We start from the raw sequence: 20,525 nt of genomic DNA, 5'->3' as shown, positions 1-20,525 counted from the left end.
TTCAAAAGCAAAGAGCTTTTGGAATCTGGGTGGAGGGGTAGGCACAAGAAGGCATCTTTCAAATCCAGAACAGTGTACCAATTGCGCTCTGGAGGCAAGGTACTCAGGAGATTGTAGGGGTTGAGCACTGTAGGGTGAATGTCTATTACCCAGGAGTTTACTTCTCTCAGATCCTGGACCGGTCTGTAGTCATTTGTTCCTGGCTTTTTTACTGATAGGAGCGGAGTGTTCCAGTCTGACTGGCATGGTTTCAGAATGCCCAGTTCCAGAAACCTTCTGATGTGAGGTTTTATGCCTTCCCGGGCTTCTCGACTGAGCGGGTATTGTCTTACACACACGGGAACCGCAGTGGGCTTAAGGGTGACTACCACCGGAGGTTGTTCTTTAGCCAGCCCAAGGCCCCCTGTCTCTGCCCACGCATTAGGAAACCTGTGAATCCATTCCTCGTTGTTCGGGGAGACAGTAGCTACAGAGGCTTTAACTGCTGCTCCATACAACCGATACTCCTCAGCGGCTGGGAGTTCTAATGTGAGGAGATGGAGGTCCCTCACTTTCGGGTGTGCAAATTTTAATTCTGGGCCCCGAGCAGTAAAGGAGATTTGTGCCCCCAATTTTGTCAGGAGGTCTGTGCCCAAAAGCGGCGCCGGGCAGTCAGGCAGGACTAGGAAGGAATGCTGTACAGTACCTTTTCCCAAGTTGACTGTTCTCTGGGTGGTCCAGGGTCTCTCTCTGCTTCCATTCGCTCCTTGTACCAGTGACTTTCGGGTAGATAGAGGCCCCAGTGGATGCTGAATGGCTGAGTAGACTGCCCCTGTGTCCACCTCAAAGTCCACTGGGGTCCCCTCCACTTCAAATGTTACCCGGAGCTCGGGGAGGGGATCCGAACCCTGACTCCCTCAGTCTTCGAGGGCAAGGACCTGTCGACCTCGCTCTTTTAACTTCTTTGGGCATTCTCTGGCCCAGTGACCTTCCTCTTTACAGTAGGCACATTGGTTTGGTCCCAGAGGAGAGCGGCCTCCCCGGCCTCCTCCTCCTCCTCCTCCTCCTCCTCCTCCTCCTCCTCCTCCTCCTCCTCCTCTTCCTCCTCCTCCTCCTCCTCCTCCTCCTCGCCCTGGTGGCCCCGGACCATCTCTTACCGCGGCTGAAAGAATCCGTGTCAAATCCCGCTTTTGGCGTTTTTGGCGTTGTTTTTCTTTTTCTTCTCTTTCTTTTTCCAGTCGAATCTCTTTTTCTTCCGCAGTCTCTCGTTTATAGTAGACCTTTTCTGCCTCTTTAACCAGATCTCTCAGGCTCAGCCCTTGCAATCCATCTAATCTCTGAAACTTCCGCCGTATATCTGTGGCAGACTATCCTATAAAGGCCATACTCACTGCTCCCCTCAATTCCTCTGACTCTGGGTCAAAGGGGGTATAACTTCTATATGCCTCCATGAGTCTCTCAAGAAAGGCAGAGGGGGTTTCTTCAGGCCCTTGAAGAACCTCACCTACCTTAGCCAAATTAGTGGGTCTTCTGGCCACTGCACAGAGACCCGCCATTAGAGTCTGGCGATAGAGGGACAGATGCTCCCTACCTTCTGGAATGTTCGGATCCCAGGTCGGACATCTCAGGGGGAAACACTCATCAATGAGGTTGGGGAGCTGGGTTGGCCGTCCGTCTGGTCTAGGGACTAACTTCCTAGCCTCCAGGAGGATGCGTTCCCTTTCTTCTGTGGTGAAAAGGACCCCCAGAAGTTGCTGGCAATCGTCCCACATAGGCTGGTGGGAATACATGATGGACTCTAGGAGCCCGGTTAGTTGGGTGGGATCTTCAGAAAAGGGTGGATTATTATTTTTCCAATTATATAAATCTGAGGAAGAGAATGGCCAATATTGGAGGGCAGGCATGTCTCCCCCAGCACCATCCTCAATGGTTCTTCCAATGGGGCGCAGGGGCAGTGTGACTGCCGGTGGGGCCTCATCATGAGGGCGTGCCCTCCTTTGCTGGGTGCCCTGTGCCGGCCCCGAGGGGGAGACCAGAGCCGGTCCGGAGTCTGCCCCTGCTGGCTGTGGCGGCTGTCTGTAGGGCAGCGGGGGATCTAGATCAAGAGAAATGAGGTCAGCCTGTGACTCTGGCAGGGGTGCAGGTGCCGGGGTTAACGGAGAAGACTTAGGCGGTTCAGGGGTTTTGGTTAGAAGGAGGGGGACTTGGTCAGTAGGTGGTGCAGATGGGTTGGCCTGGAGCGACCGGACCCACTTAGGTGGGTCCAACACCAAGTCCTCCCAGACCCAGATGTGGGCTTGCTGGTCCGGGTGTCCATGGGAGCCTGGAACAAAGATCTTCTGTTTAACTGCCCTAACAACATTCAAATCAAAAGTGCCATCAGCGGGCCACCCAACACCAAAGGTGGGCCACTGAGATGAACAGAAAGTCTGCCACTTTCCTTTCTTCACTAGAACCGCCAGGTTTGAGGCTCGGGCCGATACTTCTGACCAGTGGGCGAGGGTAAGAGAGAGGGGTGTAGAGGCAGTCTGGCCCATACCGAACAGGTAAAACAAAACACCGAATGACACGAACAAACTCACAACACACAGAGACAGGACAAGCCGGCAAAATGGTATAGAAAATGAAACCAAAAGATGATCTAGTGGCCCGGGCCTCTTAAAAAGTCTCCTAGGCAAGAGGGTATCCGAAGGGGTCCCTTTTACAGGATCCCCACACTCTAGAGCGTCCTCCAGAGTTGCAGCCTGTGGGTTCTGGACACGTCTGTCCCCCACTGTCTGGGTGTCCTCACGGGCAGCCCAGACAGCTGCTGACCCTCCCAAGCTGACTCACCACCAGACGTGAAGATTATCTCGGTGGAACCTCCAAAATGTTAGAGTCGGCGCTGACAACAGAAGCTTCACTCTGATAACGAGTCACTCAGAAGCAGTTTATTGTACGTGTGCACACGGGTCAACAGTCAAGCTGAGGACAGAAGACCCCGAAGCTCCAGCTTGTAGGCTTTTTATAGGGCAGTTTCATACGGGTGGGGTAGAGGGGTTACTCAGGGATCAGTCGGCTAGCTGAGTCTTGGATGTCTGGGTGGTTTTTGCAGAACAGCTTATTTGCGCAAGGTGGTAGGGCTGTGGGCAAGCTTTGCACCTGCAAGAGCTGTGGTTTTTGCTCAAGCAGAAGCATTTTTTAGCAAGAATATAGTTTCTTTTTATAGTTCCCTTTAACTCTTCATAAGGTAGTGTTGGCAGCAGATGCTGAACAAACCTTGTGCATAGCCTGTTTGCTTGCCCTATATTGCCCTAAGGTGCACTTTTGTTCTTCTTTTCCTGTGGCCAGTAAGTCACAGGATGTTTACAATATAGCTATTGGTGGAACATTGTTTCAAGAATCAGCTCTCTGCTTGGGGTCTTCCTGTTTGGCTGATCTGCTGGGACGAGGATGGGAACCTGAGGACTGTACCCTGACCCCATGGAGAGTAAGAAGCAGCAGGGTATATAAGGCTGATGGATAGTCAATAAAGAGCTCTCTTTGAATGACGAACCACGGTGTGTCCTGATTGCTGCTTAACCTCGACATTCCTCGCCAGTTCTGGGTCCCAGGCAGGATAGACTTTTATGTCTGTCAATTTTTTTCACAGTTCCTCACACCTTGTACCCCTTATGGTGAATAGTTCTTTCATCTAGACTAGTTGTTTAACTACTTCTCTTACCAGGTCACTATCATTGTTGGCCTCTCATAGACAGCAATATAAATGTCTCAGACTGGACAAATGATGATATGATAGGAAGTATAAACTCAGAAGCTCCTACTGTCGTCATACATCTTAAAGACACTACTAATTTCCTCCATCTGAAACAATATCCTCTCAGGCCTGAAGTTGCAGAGGGATTATTTAAATAAAACCTAAAAACAAACAAATAGAATAAAATTGCTATTTGAATGTTGTAGCCTATTTAATTCTCTAATCTTGGTGTTAGAAACGTCCCCAACAAATAAAAGTTAGTTCAAGATCTTCATCTTATCAAGGAGGAAGTAGTCTCCCTTTGCCTGGTTCTTCATCATCCTTGTAGTCTCACATAGATATCTGCCATTATAATTAATATTCCATCCATAATCTTTCTTTTTATTTTTTATAGGGTTCATTTGTTTAGAAGACTTGTAATAAGGTATGCCAACAGATGTTTGTTCAAAACTTATATTATCTTTGAATATCCTGGCTAACCCAGAGTCTCCAATCTTGATGTTTTGCTTGTCATCCAGGAAGGTTTTGACTGTTCTGACATCCAGGCCTAAGACAATTCAAGCAGCTTCCTTAGTGACCTTCTTTCAGGCCAGTGTGAACTGAAAGAAGGTCAACATAAATCCGAAAACAAACTCCTCATCTTGGTGTTATCTGTCTGTGTTCTCTTTGTCTTTCTGTAGACACAAAGTATTTTTATTTTGACAATGTTAGAGTTTGTGAGTGGTGGCCAGCCTACCTTCTTTGCTCCTTTCCCCTCACTTGCCCCTCTGTGATTTTTTTTTAAATTTATTCATTTTTTTGTGTCTTTTACATGCATCTCTATATCGTTCATCTCACAGTCCCCTCATACCAGCCCTCTGCCATTGCAACTTCTCCTCCAAATTAAAATAAAATTTAGGAGAAAAGAAAAGAAAGAGAGGGAAATCTCATGGGTGATGTACTGTGACACAGTGAGGCATGCAGTATAAGCTTTTATCCATGTATCTTTACTTGCAAGTGTTTACTGCAAGGAGTCATTGGTCTGGTTTAAAGCCTCTGGTTTCTGCTACACTGTAGATACTGAGAACATCACTGAGATTCCTCTTAGAAATCCTGATCTTGCCTCATGTCATGGAGATCCTGCAGCTTTGGATCTGTAAAACAAGCTCCTTCACATTCTCCATCAGATCATAAATGGCATGGATATTGCAGTGGGCCAACTTATTGCCCTGATTCTGGGCCTTGGTGATGGCAGGGTTGGCCAGCTGATGTCCCCCATCCTCACCACTAGGGTAAGTTCTCCAACACTGTCCTGGTTAGTTCACCCTATGCACCAAGGAGCAAGGGGGCAAGGGCCGGTTCTCCATCTCTCATGACCTCAGGGTCAGCTCTCCCAACTGCCACAGAAAGTGAGAAGGCAGACATCTCTCCTTTGTGCACAATACCTTATGGACGATTAATGGTGGGGCCCGATCTCCCATGCTTACCTTCTCAATTCCAGCTCACTCAGGCCTACATCCACAGGGCCAGCTCTACTGTGCTGCTCAAGAGACATGCAGGTCCAGAGTTCCCAAGTTCTGCAGCTGGTAATAGAGCAGTTAAGCTTCATTGCCTACCACAGGTGTTGGAGATAAAAGGGGAGAGAGCATCCTTACCTCACCCATCATCACCACATGGCAAAAGAGGGGGGTGAAATCAGCTCTCCCATTATCATACCCTCAGGGCCAGCTTTCACATGCTTCTGCAAACAGGTTCAGTCTGTTGTGCTGCCCAGGTGAGGTGTAGAACCCACTCTCCTGAATGCTGCATCTGGTGAGGGGCAGGGCCAGTTCTCCCTAGTGTTGCAGCTAGTGAGGGGATAAAACCAACTCTGTGCAGCCCTACATTCTCTGCCCTCAGAGACAATGGGAGGCATGGGCACCAACACAGACCTCAGCTGCAGCAGGGCCCCAGACCCAGACACATGGGACATGGAAGTAGTCTTGGCCCAGAAAACACTATGTCTCTGGGTGGCAAGCAAGCCACCCACCTCAGTCCATTCCTCATTGCCTTTACCTCTTCAGATTTGCCTGTGGTTGTGGTTATCCTTCTGTTGCTCAATCCTAATGTTCCTGGAGAGAGTTGTGCTTTCTCCTCCCTGCTCAGGGCAGGCATCCCGGAGGCAGGTCCATGCATAATCTTCACTTGATCTTAGCCAAAAGGCCGAGAAGCGATGCCATGCATAATCTTAAGGTTACTTTCTTTTGTATTCACCTTTATTTTTTTGAGGATCTTGCTATAAAAATTAGATAAGTCATATAGATAGTTGTCTATCAGTGGTTTCATGACAACCCTCAATTATCTGATTTGGGCCTTTCCACAACACTGTTATAATTATCATATTTAGAGACATCTGATATATGGATGACCTCCTTCTATGTGGGCCAGCCAAAGAAGTTTTTATTCAGGGACAGATTTCATCTTCAACTTTCTGGCTTGCAGGGAATGTGTCTAGAGAGTTGGTACAGCTCTAGAAGATAAATGCTACCTCCTTAGAACTTGTTCCGTTAGCAGGGTCCAGAGCCTTAGGATATGAAAGGATCCAGCTGATCTTGGGTTTTCCCATCCTGCAAATATTTAAACATACTATAAGGACAGTCCTTGGAGTAACAATAATCTTCACCACCAATTAAGTTTATATTGGCCCTTTAGATTGACAACACCCCCTTATGTCAGTTTGACTACTGATTCTCCATCATCATCTCAATTTCCAGATCAAAGCAGTTAAAAGTGGTTGGTGTCCCCATACATTTAACAGAAGATTTGGTAACCTCAGAGAGGGAAGAATAAGTGACCAGTAGTTAGACAGATTACCTGGTAGGAAAACAAATAGTAATAAGAGCCATGGCTACATAACAAAATTGATGAACTTCTAAGAAGTCTGACTTTGGCCAGTAGGGCCACTACTGGTAGATTGGCTCAGCAGGTTCAAGGCCAGATCAGGACATGTATAAACAACAATTGTGAGCTAATTATACATCTTATCTTTTCTCAAACTGCCCAACACTAAATTAGGTGATGATGTCTCCTCATGGACATAAAAACCCAAAACACAGAGCCCTGGATAAGAGATTGAATTTTCAGCTTCCTGAGCACCAACTCTGAATAGAACAGATTCCATTTTTCTCTGTTTCTACTACACACACGTTTCTCCACCCCAAGAAAACTTTTCTTATGGTGCAAAGTCTTTCTCCAGTTTTGGACGTTTGATATTTCTCTACTGCTACCTGTCACTTACACACCTGTTTTCTTTAATTCTTTAACTGACAAAGAACTTAAAACTGAACCAGACTCCTACATGGTAACACCAAGAAATATGCCATGAGGCTGACTCAAGACCCTTGTTCTAAGGTAAATATCTGCCAGGGGTTATCAAGTGCTCTGAAGATTTACTGATAAAATTAAGCCCAACACTTCGGCCACAGGGAACTTAGCTTAGTGATGGAAAAGGACAATGAACTTCTAGAAGGTCCCATGGAACAGGCTTCAGCTCCACAGCCTGAACATGCTACAAAGGACATGTTGAGGCATGGGCTGGTCAGTGGCTGGATGTACAGCAAACATTAGCCATATGTAAGTGTTGAGCACTTCAAATATGGCAAGTATGAATGAGGAGATGGATACTCTTTATTTTATTTTAATGCAGTCTGAATCTTATATGGCTGTATATGCCTGCCAGCTACCATATGAACAGTGAAGGACCACATCCACGCTTAAAGCTAGAAAGGAATGAATGGTACACGTCTCTTTCTAACCCTTATTAAGTACATGCCAGTTGATTAAAAACCAGAAGAATAAAAAATAGGTTGGATAATATAGATAAGTAATTATGAAACCATTAAATGTGAACTCTCAGTGTAGATGGCATTCAGGGTCTAATCATCCAGGAAAGAAATTGCCCTGTCCTGTAATAGCAACAACAGCTACCTCAGAAACAGTCAGATCAGATTCAAACAGAGTATCAGTTCTAGAAAGAAAAAAAACAGGAAGTTTAGGGGACACTTGAACATTTTCAGGGTTCCTACTGGGAGAAAAGATGGGGAAATGTTAAGATCCAGAGAATCAAGAAGTTTGAGGTGAGATTCTGTCTCCTAATAATATCAGAAGCTACACTATTAGAGGCTCACCACAATAGCATCTTAAATATAAACTGAATGAGGACAATAACAATAGACATGCAAAGTGAATGGGAAAAGAATATGAGGCCTCAACACTACACAAAGAATTACAGGAGACCATGAAATGCTGAGAGCAGAAGTCCTCCACTGGAAATAGCTTGCCCATTGTTTATCCAATATCAAATTCCCAGCCCTGAATGTACACATGCAAGTAACATTATACAGACAGAACATGAACAGTTTAGGAATATATAAGCATATGCAGTTAGATATAAGCTTGTACCAACAATTAATTAATATAGAGGATATGAATTTAAAAGAGAGAAAAGAGGAATCCATGGGACAATTTGAAAAGAAGAAAGATGATTAAGAATTACATTGTAACCTTAAAAATTAAAAAAATTAAAGATAAAAATTTTGAGAATAATCTAAGTTGAAATATAAATATATATACACATACAAATATATAATATGGAAGGTGAATTATATATATGTCTAAATATATATATATATATATATATATATATATATATATATATGATTATCTTTGTACTCCTCACACTACAGGTGGAACCTTTCACTCAGTGTCTCAGCTATGTCTTGGATTATTCTATTACATTCAATCTACAAACAACTCATCTCCTCACAGTTATTACAAGAGTATTGCGATTTCTTATACCATTTATTATAAAATAAAATTTGACAACAAAATACATAGATAAGAACCCGAGACAAACATAATGACTACTACATATGCAGTCTCCATCTGCTCCTGGCTCAAAAAGATTTATACAAACTTCCAGCGCTGCCTCATCTTTTCTGGGGGTTGCTCTTTCCCAAGTCTAGGGAAACTATGACCCATGCAAACCAGCTAAGTGTAAACCCTGCCCCTTGAACCAATGCCTGACTCTAATTGGACAACAGGCCATAATGTAGATAAGATCTCCATAACATTTGCCCCTTTTTGTCTAATTAAAAAGAAAAGTTTCTAACTCTAACATTGTAAAACTATATAAAATTAGAATGATTATCAGGTAATGTCTGATAGGATGGAAAGGTAACAACCTTAATAAAAATGAAATTGCATACAACAGAAACAATTATCAAGTAAGGAATACACTTACAATATCCAGTCTCTGAGTAATTAGCAAAATTAGAGCAAGTAGTTCCTTTAGCTGTCCTCTCCTGAAGAGTACAAAATTTAGCACCCAATTTACTTTCTATCATGATTTGGAAGGATTGCAACTATAACTATCTAGTCTTCAAACTCATCAAAGAGCTGAGAAGGATATATTACCTGCACAAGCAGAAATTGCAAAGCAAGTGAGTTCCAAATCCAAGAGAAATGACAGAAGCAGTTGGCTGCCTGGACAGTCACCTAAGTTCCTCTGCAACATTGGAGCATCCAGCTTCAGACTACAGGCCTAGAATATCTGAGAAACTTTTTTTGTGAAGCAGAATATTTTGAGGGGTGATCCTACCCTATCTTGGCAAAATTCAGCAGTCACTATTCTTTGTGTCCTTCTTGTCCAGTTTGGACAGCATACTGTCAGCAGTCAAGGCAAAGGCAGTTTCTTGCCCAAATGGTTTTTGTCAAAAGAAAGCAAACTCCATTTGGAGTTTCTTCAATGCTCATCATCCTTTGTGAAGTAGATCAGTCAGTGCTGCCATGAACAGATGTGTCTCATTGTCAAGAAAAACCTATGTTATTAAAATATTTTAAATGTCATCTTCTGTAGGTCTCTGAAGTGTTTGAAGATCACCTATCTATTTAAATATATCTCTGTTTCACCTTAAAAACATAACTAACCTGACTATAAGTTTGATAGTTATGGGTGACTATTAACCCGTATTTCTTTACTATCCTGAATATCTTTCAAGGACTAATACTTCACATTGCATATGAGCTGCATAGGTACAATACCTTAAACAAAAATAGAAATATATGTATGGTATAACAAAAGCAATATTTAATTTGTATCAATATATAATATCTTAAACAAAAATAGAAACCTAAATCCAGTGTTACAAAATAACTTTAAATTTGTATCACTATACAAAAATCCATACAAATGTAAATTTCATTGAGATTAATAATTGCTTTTTGAATTAAAGTAAATTCAATGATTTTTACTCTTCTGTCTTATTAGTCCTTTATCCCCCCTTTCTTTTTCTTTTTAGGAAGACAGGCCGCAAATCTAACCTGCTTTGAAAAGTATTTTCTAGACCATGACCAGAAACAATTTTTAACCAACCCTCCCACTCTGAACAACAACAAACATCTATAATCCACTGAACAATTAAAAACCATCCACCCCACTTCTTGAGAATGTGGGTGTTGTGCTTTCTAGACTAGTTCCTGTTGATATGGGGTCCTGGCATCTTTAGGGAACCCTGAGAAAACAGAGATAATGGTTAAGTCCTGGGGAATTCAGCTGTTGTCCTGTCTTGGTGTGATGGGAAAATGTAAGGCTACCTCAAGTCCTGGTTGGAGTAGTCTATAATAGATCAGATCATCTTCATATCTGTTTTGAAATTGTCCTGAGCAGTTTGTAATCCAAAGCTGATCTTTAGATGGTATTTGTCATCTTAGTGGCATTCCCACAATCCAGGTGGAGTCATTGTTGGTGTCCTATCATCTTTTGGAGACTTCAGAGGTTGCTGTTAGGAATGTTCAACATTCAACATGGAAAGTGTAAACATATTAAATGTCACATTCAGCAAATCTTGGTCAGATTAAAGGACCATAATCTATAAAAATACATGCAGAACACACAGGCTTATTTCCTAAATACCTGTTTCAGCCTCAAGCCTGAAATCACATACAGGAAGTTACATAACACCTACGTGTAAAATTAGTCCTAATGATGAGTATCAAAACAGAAAGTTTTGACCAGAGAGACCATTAATATCAAAATGGAAAGTTTAAAATTAAGATAGTATTTAGACATTAAGAAAAGTTTTAAAGAGCCAAAATAAAACTGAGAGATATGAGATTAGTGGCAATATCATAGTTCCTAAATTTTGTTTTTCTTCTGTCCCATACCTCGTGGCTCTTCTGATATGAGACAGAGACTGAATTTTAACAGACATGCTTGGGTTTAGAGACAAAGAGAGCACTGCTCCAACTCCAAAGCCAGCTGTTGTTTTTAATTGACTTGGAACTACATAAAGACCACCTGCCTAACATGTCTGTAGAAACCAATATAAGCCGGGCAGTGGTGACACGGGCCTTTAATCCCAGCACTCAGGAGGCAGAGCCAGGCAGATCTCTGTGAGTTCAAGGCCATCCTGAGCTACAGAGTGGGTTCCAGGAGAAGCACAATGCTACACAGAGAAACCCTGTCTCAAAAGTCCAGAAGGAGAAGAAGAAGAAGAACAAGGAGAAGGAGGAGGAGGAGGAGAAGGAGGAGGAGGAGGAGGAGGAGGAGGAGGAGGAGGAGGAGGAGGAGGAGGAGGAGGAGGAGGAGAAGAAACCAGTATAAACAGACATCTTGAAAGTTTTACCCTGTTGGATATATTTTATACCATTAGGCTAAATTACTCATTTTCTTGGTATATGTTTTCCAGATGTGTCTCCCTTCTTTTTTTGATGCTTCATTTGTCCAAAATCTTTACATCACTCAGCTGGATTTTATATTTTCCTGGAAAATCATGAACAAAACCCTGCTGACCCTAATTTTGGGGAGTTCTTTTTTTTGGCCAGGTAGAATTGCCATATTGTTTGATGAACTGTGTGTTCTCCTAATCAAGAAATCTCTCATGTTCAATTCTAATTTTTATCAATTTTGATGGCATACATAGCTTTTCATCTCCTGTGGAAACAACATCAAAACCTCTTCCTCAACATAATACATAAAATGTTTTCCATTCTCAGGCCAACACATCTTTAAAGTATATAGTCTTATTTAGTTCAGCATTTTTTCTATTATCCAATGTCTCTTTGCAGCTGTTGCTCCCATTTCATTAGCATTTAAAAAATTTAAAGTTAATAAATCATTGTGCATTCTATCTCTAGAGATCATTATAAACCCTTTCTGTTAATTGCATATTACTTTTAAAGTGTGATGAGATCTTTCTATAACTGCTAGTCCTAGAGGATTGTGTTGTATACCTGCAATATGCTTTACACTGTAATATCTAAAAAATGTTTCATTCTACTAGAGACACATGCTGGAGCATTGTCACCCTTAATTTGTACAGGTATCCCCATGAGAGCCATAACTTATAATAAATGTGTAATTAGAGAATCAGACTTTTCAGAACTCAAAGTGTTTGCCCATTAAAAAGCTAATATGTAAATCTATGGTATGTTGTACTTATTTTAATTTTTTAAACTGTGCAAAATGAAACACATTCATTTGACAAATTTCATTTCTTTGAGAACCCTTTGGGTTAATTTCTGCAAGTAGTAGAGTTTGGTTATACAAAGAACAAGTAGGTTTTCTCCTGATAATTTACGGGGCTTGTTGTCTAGTGATAAAAAAGACATTTTTCTAGCCAAATGAATGGAAACACATGAACTGTGAACCAAAGGCTGAGGGGCCCCCAGCTGGATCAGGCCCTCTGAATAGGTGTGACAGTTGATTGGCTTGATCAGTTTGGGAGGCAACTAGGCAGTGGGACCAAGTCCTGTGCTCATTGCATGAGTTGGCTGTTTGAAACCTGGAGCTTATGCAGGGACACTTGGCTCAGTCTGGGAGGAAGGGACTGGACCTGCCTGGACTGAGTCTACCAGGTTGATCGCAGTCCTCGGGGGAGGATTTGCCCTGGAGGAGGTGGGAATGGGGGGTGTACTGGGGTTAAAGGGAGGGGGTGGGAGGGGGGAGAATAGGGGAACCCGTGGCTGATATGTAGAACTGAATGGTATTGTAAAATAAAATAAATAAAATATAAAAAAACATTTTTCAAACCCTTGCTATTAACATGGTGTTTTTATGAAATTCTTTATTTTATAAATACTCACAGTGTACTGGGCTTGTGCACATTAATCACTAATTAAAGAAATGTTTTATATGCTTTACTACAGGCCAGACTTGGGGGGATTTTCTCAGTCATGGAATCCTCCTGTCATATGTATCTCTAACTTGTGTCAAGTTGATTAAATCAAAAACAATCAGGACACAGCCACCATTGTTTCCATTGCTTTTCCTGGCATATAATAAAATATTTTATGTTTTTGTTGTGTTTCTACTGGAATATGTGCTGTACCTTTTGTAGTATTGTAGCAACGTATATAAGAGATTATCAAATTAGAGTTCAAAATTAATTACAGAGGGAGACCCACAGGCAGCTGGCCCACCTGGTCTTCTGGCAGGTGTGGCCTAGGGTTGGACAGGGGGTGTTTGTCTGGTCTTCAGGCAGGCATGACCTGAAACCAGAAGCTGGGTCACTCAGGGACCTAGAATAGAACAAAAATGTGAAATTCTTCCTCACAACATTCTGCTATACTCATAGGTCAGTGCCTATCCCACTCATCATTGGAGTGGCTTTTTCAGCGGCTGATGGATGCAGATGCAGATTTTCATGCCCAATCATTAGGCAGAGCTCATGGAACCCTGAAGAACAGGTAGAGAAAGGATCCCAGGAACGAGAGGGTCAAGGACACCAGGAGAACATGGCCCACAAAATCAACTAAGGAGGAGTCATAGTGGTTCACAGAAACTGAAGCAGTAATCGCAAAGCCTGCATGGATCTCTGCTAAGTCCTCTGCATATATGCTATGAGTTTTTGGCTTGGGCACTTTTGTGGAACTCCTAACAGTGTGCATGTTAGTGTGCCTGATTCTTTCAACTGTTTTGGGGCCCCCTTTCCTCCTACTCAGTTGCCTTGTCCAGTCTGAAATTTAGGGCTTCCGCCTAGTCTTATTGCATTTGTTATGAAATGTTTGGTTGATATACCTGAGTAGCCTTCTATTTTCTGAAGGGAAACAGAGGAGTAACAGATCTGGGAGAAAAGGGCGATGTGGTGAGGAAGTGGGAAGAACAGAGGTATAGGAGCATGAGACAGGTAAGTAGGAGGAGTGGAGGGAGGGAAAATTAAGTTGGGATGTGTTGTATGACAGAATAATAAATAAAAAGAAAAAATAAATTTGTTCCTGATATTACTTCTAAAGAAATTTTTGTCAATTTCAAAATGGATATGTTGAATTTATCACATGACATTCCTTAAATTTCTTGTTCATTAATGGTGGCCTCAAAGGTAAGACAATCTTAATATTATTCAAAAAAATCACATTCATTAGAATATTTTTCCTCCTATGGATTTGAAATGGATAGCATTAAATAGTTTCCACTTAAACTTTAATTTCTAGTTACAATCAATGATTCTGCCTGAAGGACCAAAAGGATGCTCCATTTGCTGTTTGGAGGACCTAAGATCTGTCATCTCTACTTCTAGACACTTAATTTCTGCCCTAGCATTCTAGGAAATCCAGGGAAACCCTGTGAAAGAACAACAAATACTGTGACTGTTTTGAAATGCCACTTGGAACTGGCTGTGGATACATTTGGTCAGCCATTTTTATGATGACTATCCCTCAATCCACAGGTGGGGGAGCTCCCACTTCTATTGCAGCACATCACTTGTACAGATTTGCCATTAACTTTTCTCCTTTGTGATCCTAGTCACCCCTTTCACCTCTGGATCCCTAGGAGAAAACCAAAAGAGAGGGTCAATGCACTAATATTGTACTTCTCTCTGTGTGTGGTGAGGGGTGGTTAGGGATAGGAGCATGTCAAACTGATATACTCCTAGGCCAACAACCTCATTTTTGCAAAGCTCCGGGCTCAGATAATATGTAGTTTGCTTTCTGGTTAGACCCACTAAGTCTTTTTTTTTTTCTCTTGATTTTTGTTGTTGTTTTGTTTGTTTGTTTTGTTTTTCAAGACAGGTTTTCTCCATGTAGTTTTGGTGCCTGTCCTGACTTTTGCTGTGTAGTCCAGGCTGGCCTGGAACTCACAGAAATCTGACTGGCTCTGCCTCCCTTGTGCTGGGATTAAAGGTGTGCACCACCACTGCCTGGCACTCTAAGATTTCTTAAAGTTAGGTAATAAAAGGAAACAAAGAAAGTCGTGGCTCTCAGATCCTCTCATCACACAGAGCATGTGTCTGCAGGTGCTTGTTGGTGTTTGTTTTATTTTGCTAGAAGAGAAGGCTGTGTGATAGAAACCTGGCCTTAGGCTAAGTCCTCTCTTCCTGCACCCCTATGATGACTGAGGATGACTCCCTACCTGGCTCTCATTTGTTTCCCTACTCCCAGTGAGGAGCAGGAACCTCACTGGGAGGTCCATTTTACCAGAATTGCCCTGCCTCAGGAGGCCTGCTCTTCTCTCACAGCCCAAAAATCAGCCTCTGGAAGGACAGAGGAATAGCCAGGAATTATGGCTGCAGTTGATATCTCAAGAGAGAGCTGGGCCTGTCTTCTACTCACCTCCAACTCCAGTAATGTGCCCAGACCAAAATCTGGAATGCTATCCACCACCAACTCTAGGATCTGGTCTGCCAGGAGAGACAAGGACTGACCTTTTCCCTTCTGAATCGCAGGAAGCCCTAAAAGAAAGCAGACTGCTTATAATCAGCCTCCAAGACAGCTGGGTGTGCAGTAAGAATGGAAGGACTCCTGAATGTGCTGTTTAGGTCTCTGAACTCTACTGTGAGTTTTAAGGGGCATGTAGCAATAAAGAAGTCCTGGGGGCTTGTGTTTATACAAGGCTTAAAAACAATGTAGCTTTTCTCAGCCCTCAAAAGCCTAATCCAGAGGCAAAACCCTGATAGCCAAAGAGAACAACAGGAACATGATCCCCCTGTCCCTGTAGCCCAGGGCATGATGTCCCCCAAAGGCCTGACTCCCCAGCACAGGGTGACAGTCCTCCAGTCCTGCCCTCCCCATCTTTGTGGACAACTGCTGCTCCCCAGTCTTAGTGAGAGGGCCTGGGAATGTCCCTCTGGACCACACACTGAACTCAGTGCCCATTGGTCCTCTTGACCCCGCCAAGCCCATCACACCCAGGTCACCTTTTCCACCCTAAGTCAAGTAGAAGATGGAAAAGGAACACAGTGTCAGTTCTTCCAGAAACAGAAACAGGGCTTGTGGGAAAATCTGGGATGGAACCAGGGTGTTGGGTCTGGGTTGTAAACTTGAATTCCTATATGGCCTTTTGCCTCCTTCCGGGGCTCCACTCTCCATTTTTCATTGTGGCCCTTGAGATTAAATAGAGAACAAAAATTGTTAGTTATTTTGTGGTGCTCTTACCGTTTTAGGCATAGCTAGGAATATATGAGCAGGAGAGAAGGAATCCAGAAAAGACGGTTTAGCATTGAGAAAGAAGAAAGCAACTCTTTCCATTTGTCTGCTTCCTGACAGAAATTAGATAACTCCCTTAAAATATCAGGATCTAAGGAGCTGCTCGGCAGCCACTTTTTCTTGTTTTTTTAAAGTATATTTGGGCCATTTCTTAGTACAGAGACGGATCAGCTTAGGAATCTTTGTGTAAGGCATTAACCTGAGAGGTTTTAAAGCTTCAAGAAGACAGCCTAATGGAGAGGAAGGACTTATAGGGTTGAAAGCCTTGTTTCCCATGTCTGCAGCAGAGAGCCAGGAAAATAAAAAAAAATAAAAATAAATAAACAAACGTGATCCAGAACCAAGGCCCCAGGTGTCCCCAAAGCCAAGGACGGATACCAGGCACAGGCCGCTAATTGGCTGGTCAGCCAGAGAAGTGGGGTACCACCACGTGAGGCAAGGATTCCCCAGGAATCTGGACAGCATCTACCGCTTCATCAAGCCGGAAGAACATGTCTCCTTCATGCGGTCCCCAGGACGCACCCAATGGCGGTGGTCCCACTGTGAGGAATATCTCAGGCTGCAGACATGGGAGATGGCTAGAAATTTAGGCCTGTGATAGGGGCCCACTGTAGCCAATAAAGACCATGGCCAGGGGTTCACCCGGTTTCAAGAATACTTAGTGAGCTGCTGGATGCTCAACAGTCATTCTTACAGATTCAGGAAACCATTTACGCTGGCCAAAAAGAGGGGGACTCTCCAATCAGAGAAGCAGTGTTGGATGTAGTTTAGTGCGGCCAGGCAAAATAGAGAGTGGTCTGTCATGAACAGAGCAGAGTCCCTGGTTTGTGTGAAGCAGTCCTGGGTTTCAGCACCAGATGTTACTTATTTTGCAGCGCTCCTACCCTGCGAGGAAATGTCACTAAACACGACAGAATCCACTAACAAGACTTTTATTAAGATAAAAGGGACAGACAAGTGCTCAGGCTTGTGGAAGAGACACCTGTGTGGAGAAAAGAAGAAGAAGAAGAGGAGGAGGAGGAGGAGGAGCTGGGAATATGGCGTAGGCTCATAAAGGCTGTGTGGCTCATGTGCGTACTCAGGTCAATGTAACTACTCCATGCATGGGCATTGTGTGCTCTTATGTAACCATGAAAAGTCACAGGATCCTGGTCACGGGAGACGCCTTGACCCGGAAATGGCTATTTTGACCTGGAACTGGCTAGGCAGAAGTGTCTAGGTCTGCCAGGTTTGTGTAAACATGCCCAACCATGGGGGACTGTTGTGGTGAATCCATCAAAAATGTCCAAGATAATACAGATCGCCAAACTAAATACTCACTGAGAAGCTATACATGGTGATGTTTGATCTTTTCCTGGAAAGGGTTGTGAGAGGGTGGGGAGACAGTGTGAGGGCCTCAGAAAATAGGCTTGCCACACATACAAATTCTTTGCCTGATTTACTTTTTGCATAGGGTGGGCCTTTCAGACATCTCATTATACTCTCACCCCCAGTTTGAAGCCAAGCAGAGGCAAAAATCAGCCTCTGGATAGATAAATGCAGGGGGTGGTTAACAAGTAGGGTGGGTTCTGTTGTGACTCAGAGTAAGCGTGAATCTTTTTTTTATAGTATTTTTATTTTATAATTAACTTAATTTCACATATCAGCCACAGATTCCCCCATCTTCCCTCCTCCCACCTCTCAGTCCTCCCCTCCCAATTGACTCCACACTCCCACCTCCTCCAAGGCAAGGTCTCCCCTGGTGAGTCAGCCCAGCCTGGCAGACTCAGCCAAGGCAGGTCCAGGCCCTCCTCCCCTTACACCAAGGCTGAGCAAAGTGCCTCAGCATAGGCCCCAGGCTCAAAAAAGTCAACCCATGCACCAAGGACAGGTCCTGGCTCTACTGCCTGGGGCCCTCCCAAACAGATCAAGCTAATCAACTGTCTCACTTATCCAGAGGGCCTGGTCCAGTTCCATGGGGGTTCCTCCACCATTGGTTCTCCGTTCATGCATTTCTACTAGTTTGGCTATTTGTTTCTGTGCTTCCTCCAACCATGGTCTCAACATCTCTCTAAGCTGGAATCTTAAGCATTCTCTATACTACAAAACTGCATGCCACCTCTAATTATTAGAGATACAAAGTCAACTATATGCTCATTGGTGGGTTAATTTGTGGGTTTTTTGTTTTTGTTTGTTTGTTTTTGTTTTTTGTTGTTATTATTTTGTTTTTTAGGGCAGGATCTCATGTGTCCCTGGCTGGTCTCATTTAAGTGAAGATGGCCTTGGACAGATGCTCTTGCATTCACCCACTGAATGCTAGGATTATAGGAAATGTATCACCACTTCTGGCTGCATATTCTGAATTTTGAATACCTTTACAAATTACCTTAAATGTAAAACTAAGCAAGTGAAATTAATGTTGCTAGCATTTTGCTTTCATTTAATTTGTCTCTTCAACATGTAATCACTGTAAAATTATGGGAAAAAAGGAAACTTTGAAGTGTACATGTTGCATGCTGAGGATCGAGGTTAGGGGTAGTGCACTTGTCTAGCATGTACATGTGCTGGGGCTCATAAGAGAGAGTGGAGGAACCAAGGTACAGGAACCTGCTACATAACTGCTGGAAGTATAGCTATACAATGATGCAGCCACTAGCACCAGAGTATGCACAGCATTTATAATAGAGAAAAGGTAGAAACCCCAGATAACTACTGCTTGATGAATGGGTAAACAAAGGGTGCTGTGTTAATACAATGGTCAAGTATCTAGCCCTGAAAAGGGATAGAGTACTGCTACATCCTATAACATGAATAAACATCACAGACATTAAACTCAGTGAAAGAAGCAAAATGACAGAAGAATGGGATAGTTCCCTATTAGCTGGTTTGATTTCTATTAAACACCCAGAGTGAGAAACCTGAAGCAGAAAGTTAGATTGGTAGCTGATAGGGGGTAGAGTCTGGAGGAGTGAAGAGTAACTACTAGTGAATAAATGGTTTCTTCTCCAATGACAAAAATATTTTAAAATCAAACAGGGTGATGAATGCATACTTTTAAGAACATACTAAGAAAACCCTACTGGATTGTATACTTCAATAGAGTGAACTTACTAGATAAGTGCATTACATTATTATTTAAAGATTATATTTATTTCATGTGTACTATGTTTGCCTGCATGCATATTGTACATTGTATGTATGTCTGCTGCCTGTGAAGATACAAGAGGATGGTGGATTCCCTAGAACTGCATTTACAGATGGTTGTGAGCTCCATGTGGGTGCTGTTGTGGGTCCCAGGGTTTGTAGCTGAGAGATATTGAGGATTACCTTTCTCTCCAGTACAGACTGCCTTCCAGTACCATGAACTCTGGTTAGTAGGTGAAGAATCTAGTTAGACGTTAGCTGAATTTCTCCATGTTCAATGACAGAAGTGTTACCTTCAGAAACAAGACCTTAACATCAGGTTGTGCAGAGACACCAACAGACTTGGAAATACCCTGTGCTATTTGGAGGGTTCTGTGGGTCCCTTTGGTTAAGGACTCAACAGGCTGTACATTGTTCCTGGCACAGGAGGTTTAAGATAGCGGCATAAGATGTCTAATTGGAGCCTTGTCAAACCTATTATGTTTTGAGCCCGTTTAGATTCCTTTCACTTATGTATAGGAAGCTTCTGGGGTAGTCAGTTTCCATACAGTTTTTCAAAGGGTCTGCAGTGTTGATTGTCCCTGCTCATATTCCCTCCTTTATCCTTCTCTCCCATCTTCCTCTAATTAAACCTTCCTAATCTAGTGTTCACTTATATTTTCATAACACTATAGACTATTCCCTTCCTTGAGAGATACTCTCCGCCCTTCTTCTCCCTTACCAAATACCAAACCTCTGTGGTTATTCAGATTGTAGTTCTCATATCAGAACGTTTAAAAGAAAAAAAAATCAAAACCAGTATTTGTCTTTTTGGATCTGGTTTGGCCCAATCCGGATGGATTTTTTTCTATCTCCATCAGGCCAGTCTTAGGGAGGTATTTTCTCATGGCTGCAGGACTATAAGGACCTGACCCACCAACCAACTCCCCCAGTGTTTTGCCTTGGAAGCTCTGCAGGTAGCTCTACTCCAAAATTCCAATTGACAGTGCTTTGCACATGCTCTGAGCATGGTAGGCTTTCGTCACTGGAGTCTGACATGGGCATGCGCAGAGCACGTGCACGGGGTTCACATTGTGTGCTCACAGCGCATCACAATGCCAGGGTAGCTGTGTTGCTAAGGGTAAAGCCGAGTTTGGCTCACACTGAACCAAGGATCTGCGCTTGCAGGACGGTCCTGTGTGTCAGTGGCGAAAATTTACCAGTGTTTTAAATTTGTATTCTACCAGTGTTCTATTTTTTACTGTAG

At 43.1% G+C, this 20,525-nt stretch overlaps 1 protein-coding gene across 1 annotated transcript; it reads right to left on the bottom strand.

Annotated features, from left to right (window-relative positions):
• Positions 1 to 1,346: 1,346 nt before the first annotated feature.
• On the bottom strand, positions 1,347 to 20,321 carry LOC143270295 (uncharacterized). Its single transcript, XM_076559695.1, has 6 exons — positions 20,220 to 20,321; positions 19,463 to 19,572; positions 15,284 to 15,402; positions 13,154 to 13,252; positions 5,750 to 6,300; positions 1,347 to 5,306 (listed from the first exon to the last, which is right to left on the bottom strand). Exon 6 carries the CDS (start codon positions 2,514 to 2,516, stop codon positions 1,347 to 1,349), a length of 1,170 nt encoding a protein of 389 aa, XP_076415810.1. The 5' UTR covers positions 2,517 to 5,306; positions 5,750 to 6,300; positions 13,154 to 13,252; positions 15,284 to 15,402; positions 19,463 to 19,572; positions 20,220 to 20,321.
• Between the last annotated feature and the right edge of the window lie 204 nt (positions 20,322 to 20,525).

Source organism: Peromyscus maniculatus, chromosome 22, assembly GCF_049852395.1.
Source record: "Peromyscus maniculatus bairdii isolate BWxNUB_F1_BW_parent chromosome 22, HU_Pman_BW_mat_3.1, whole genome shotgun sequence".
In the NCBI taxonomy this organism is placed as follows: domain Eukaryota; kingdom Metazoa; phylum Chordata; class Mammalia; order Rodentia; family Cricetidae; genus Peromyscus; species Peromyscus maniculatus.
This window is presented reverse-complemented; position numbering and strand designations above follow the sequence as displayed.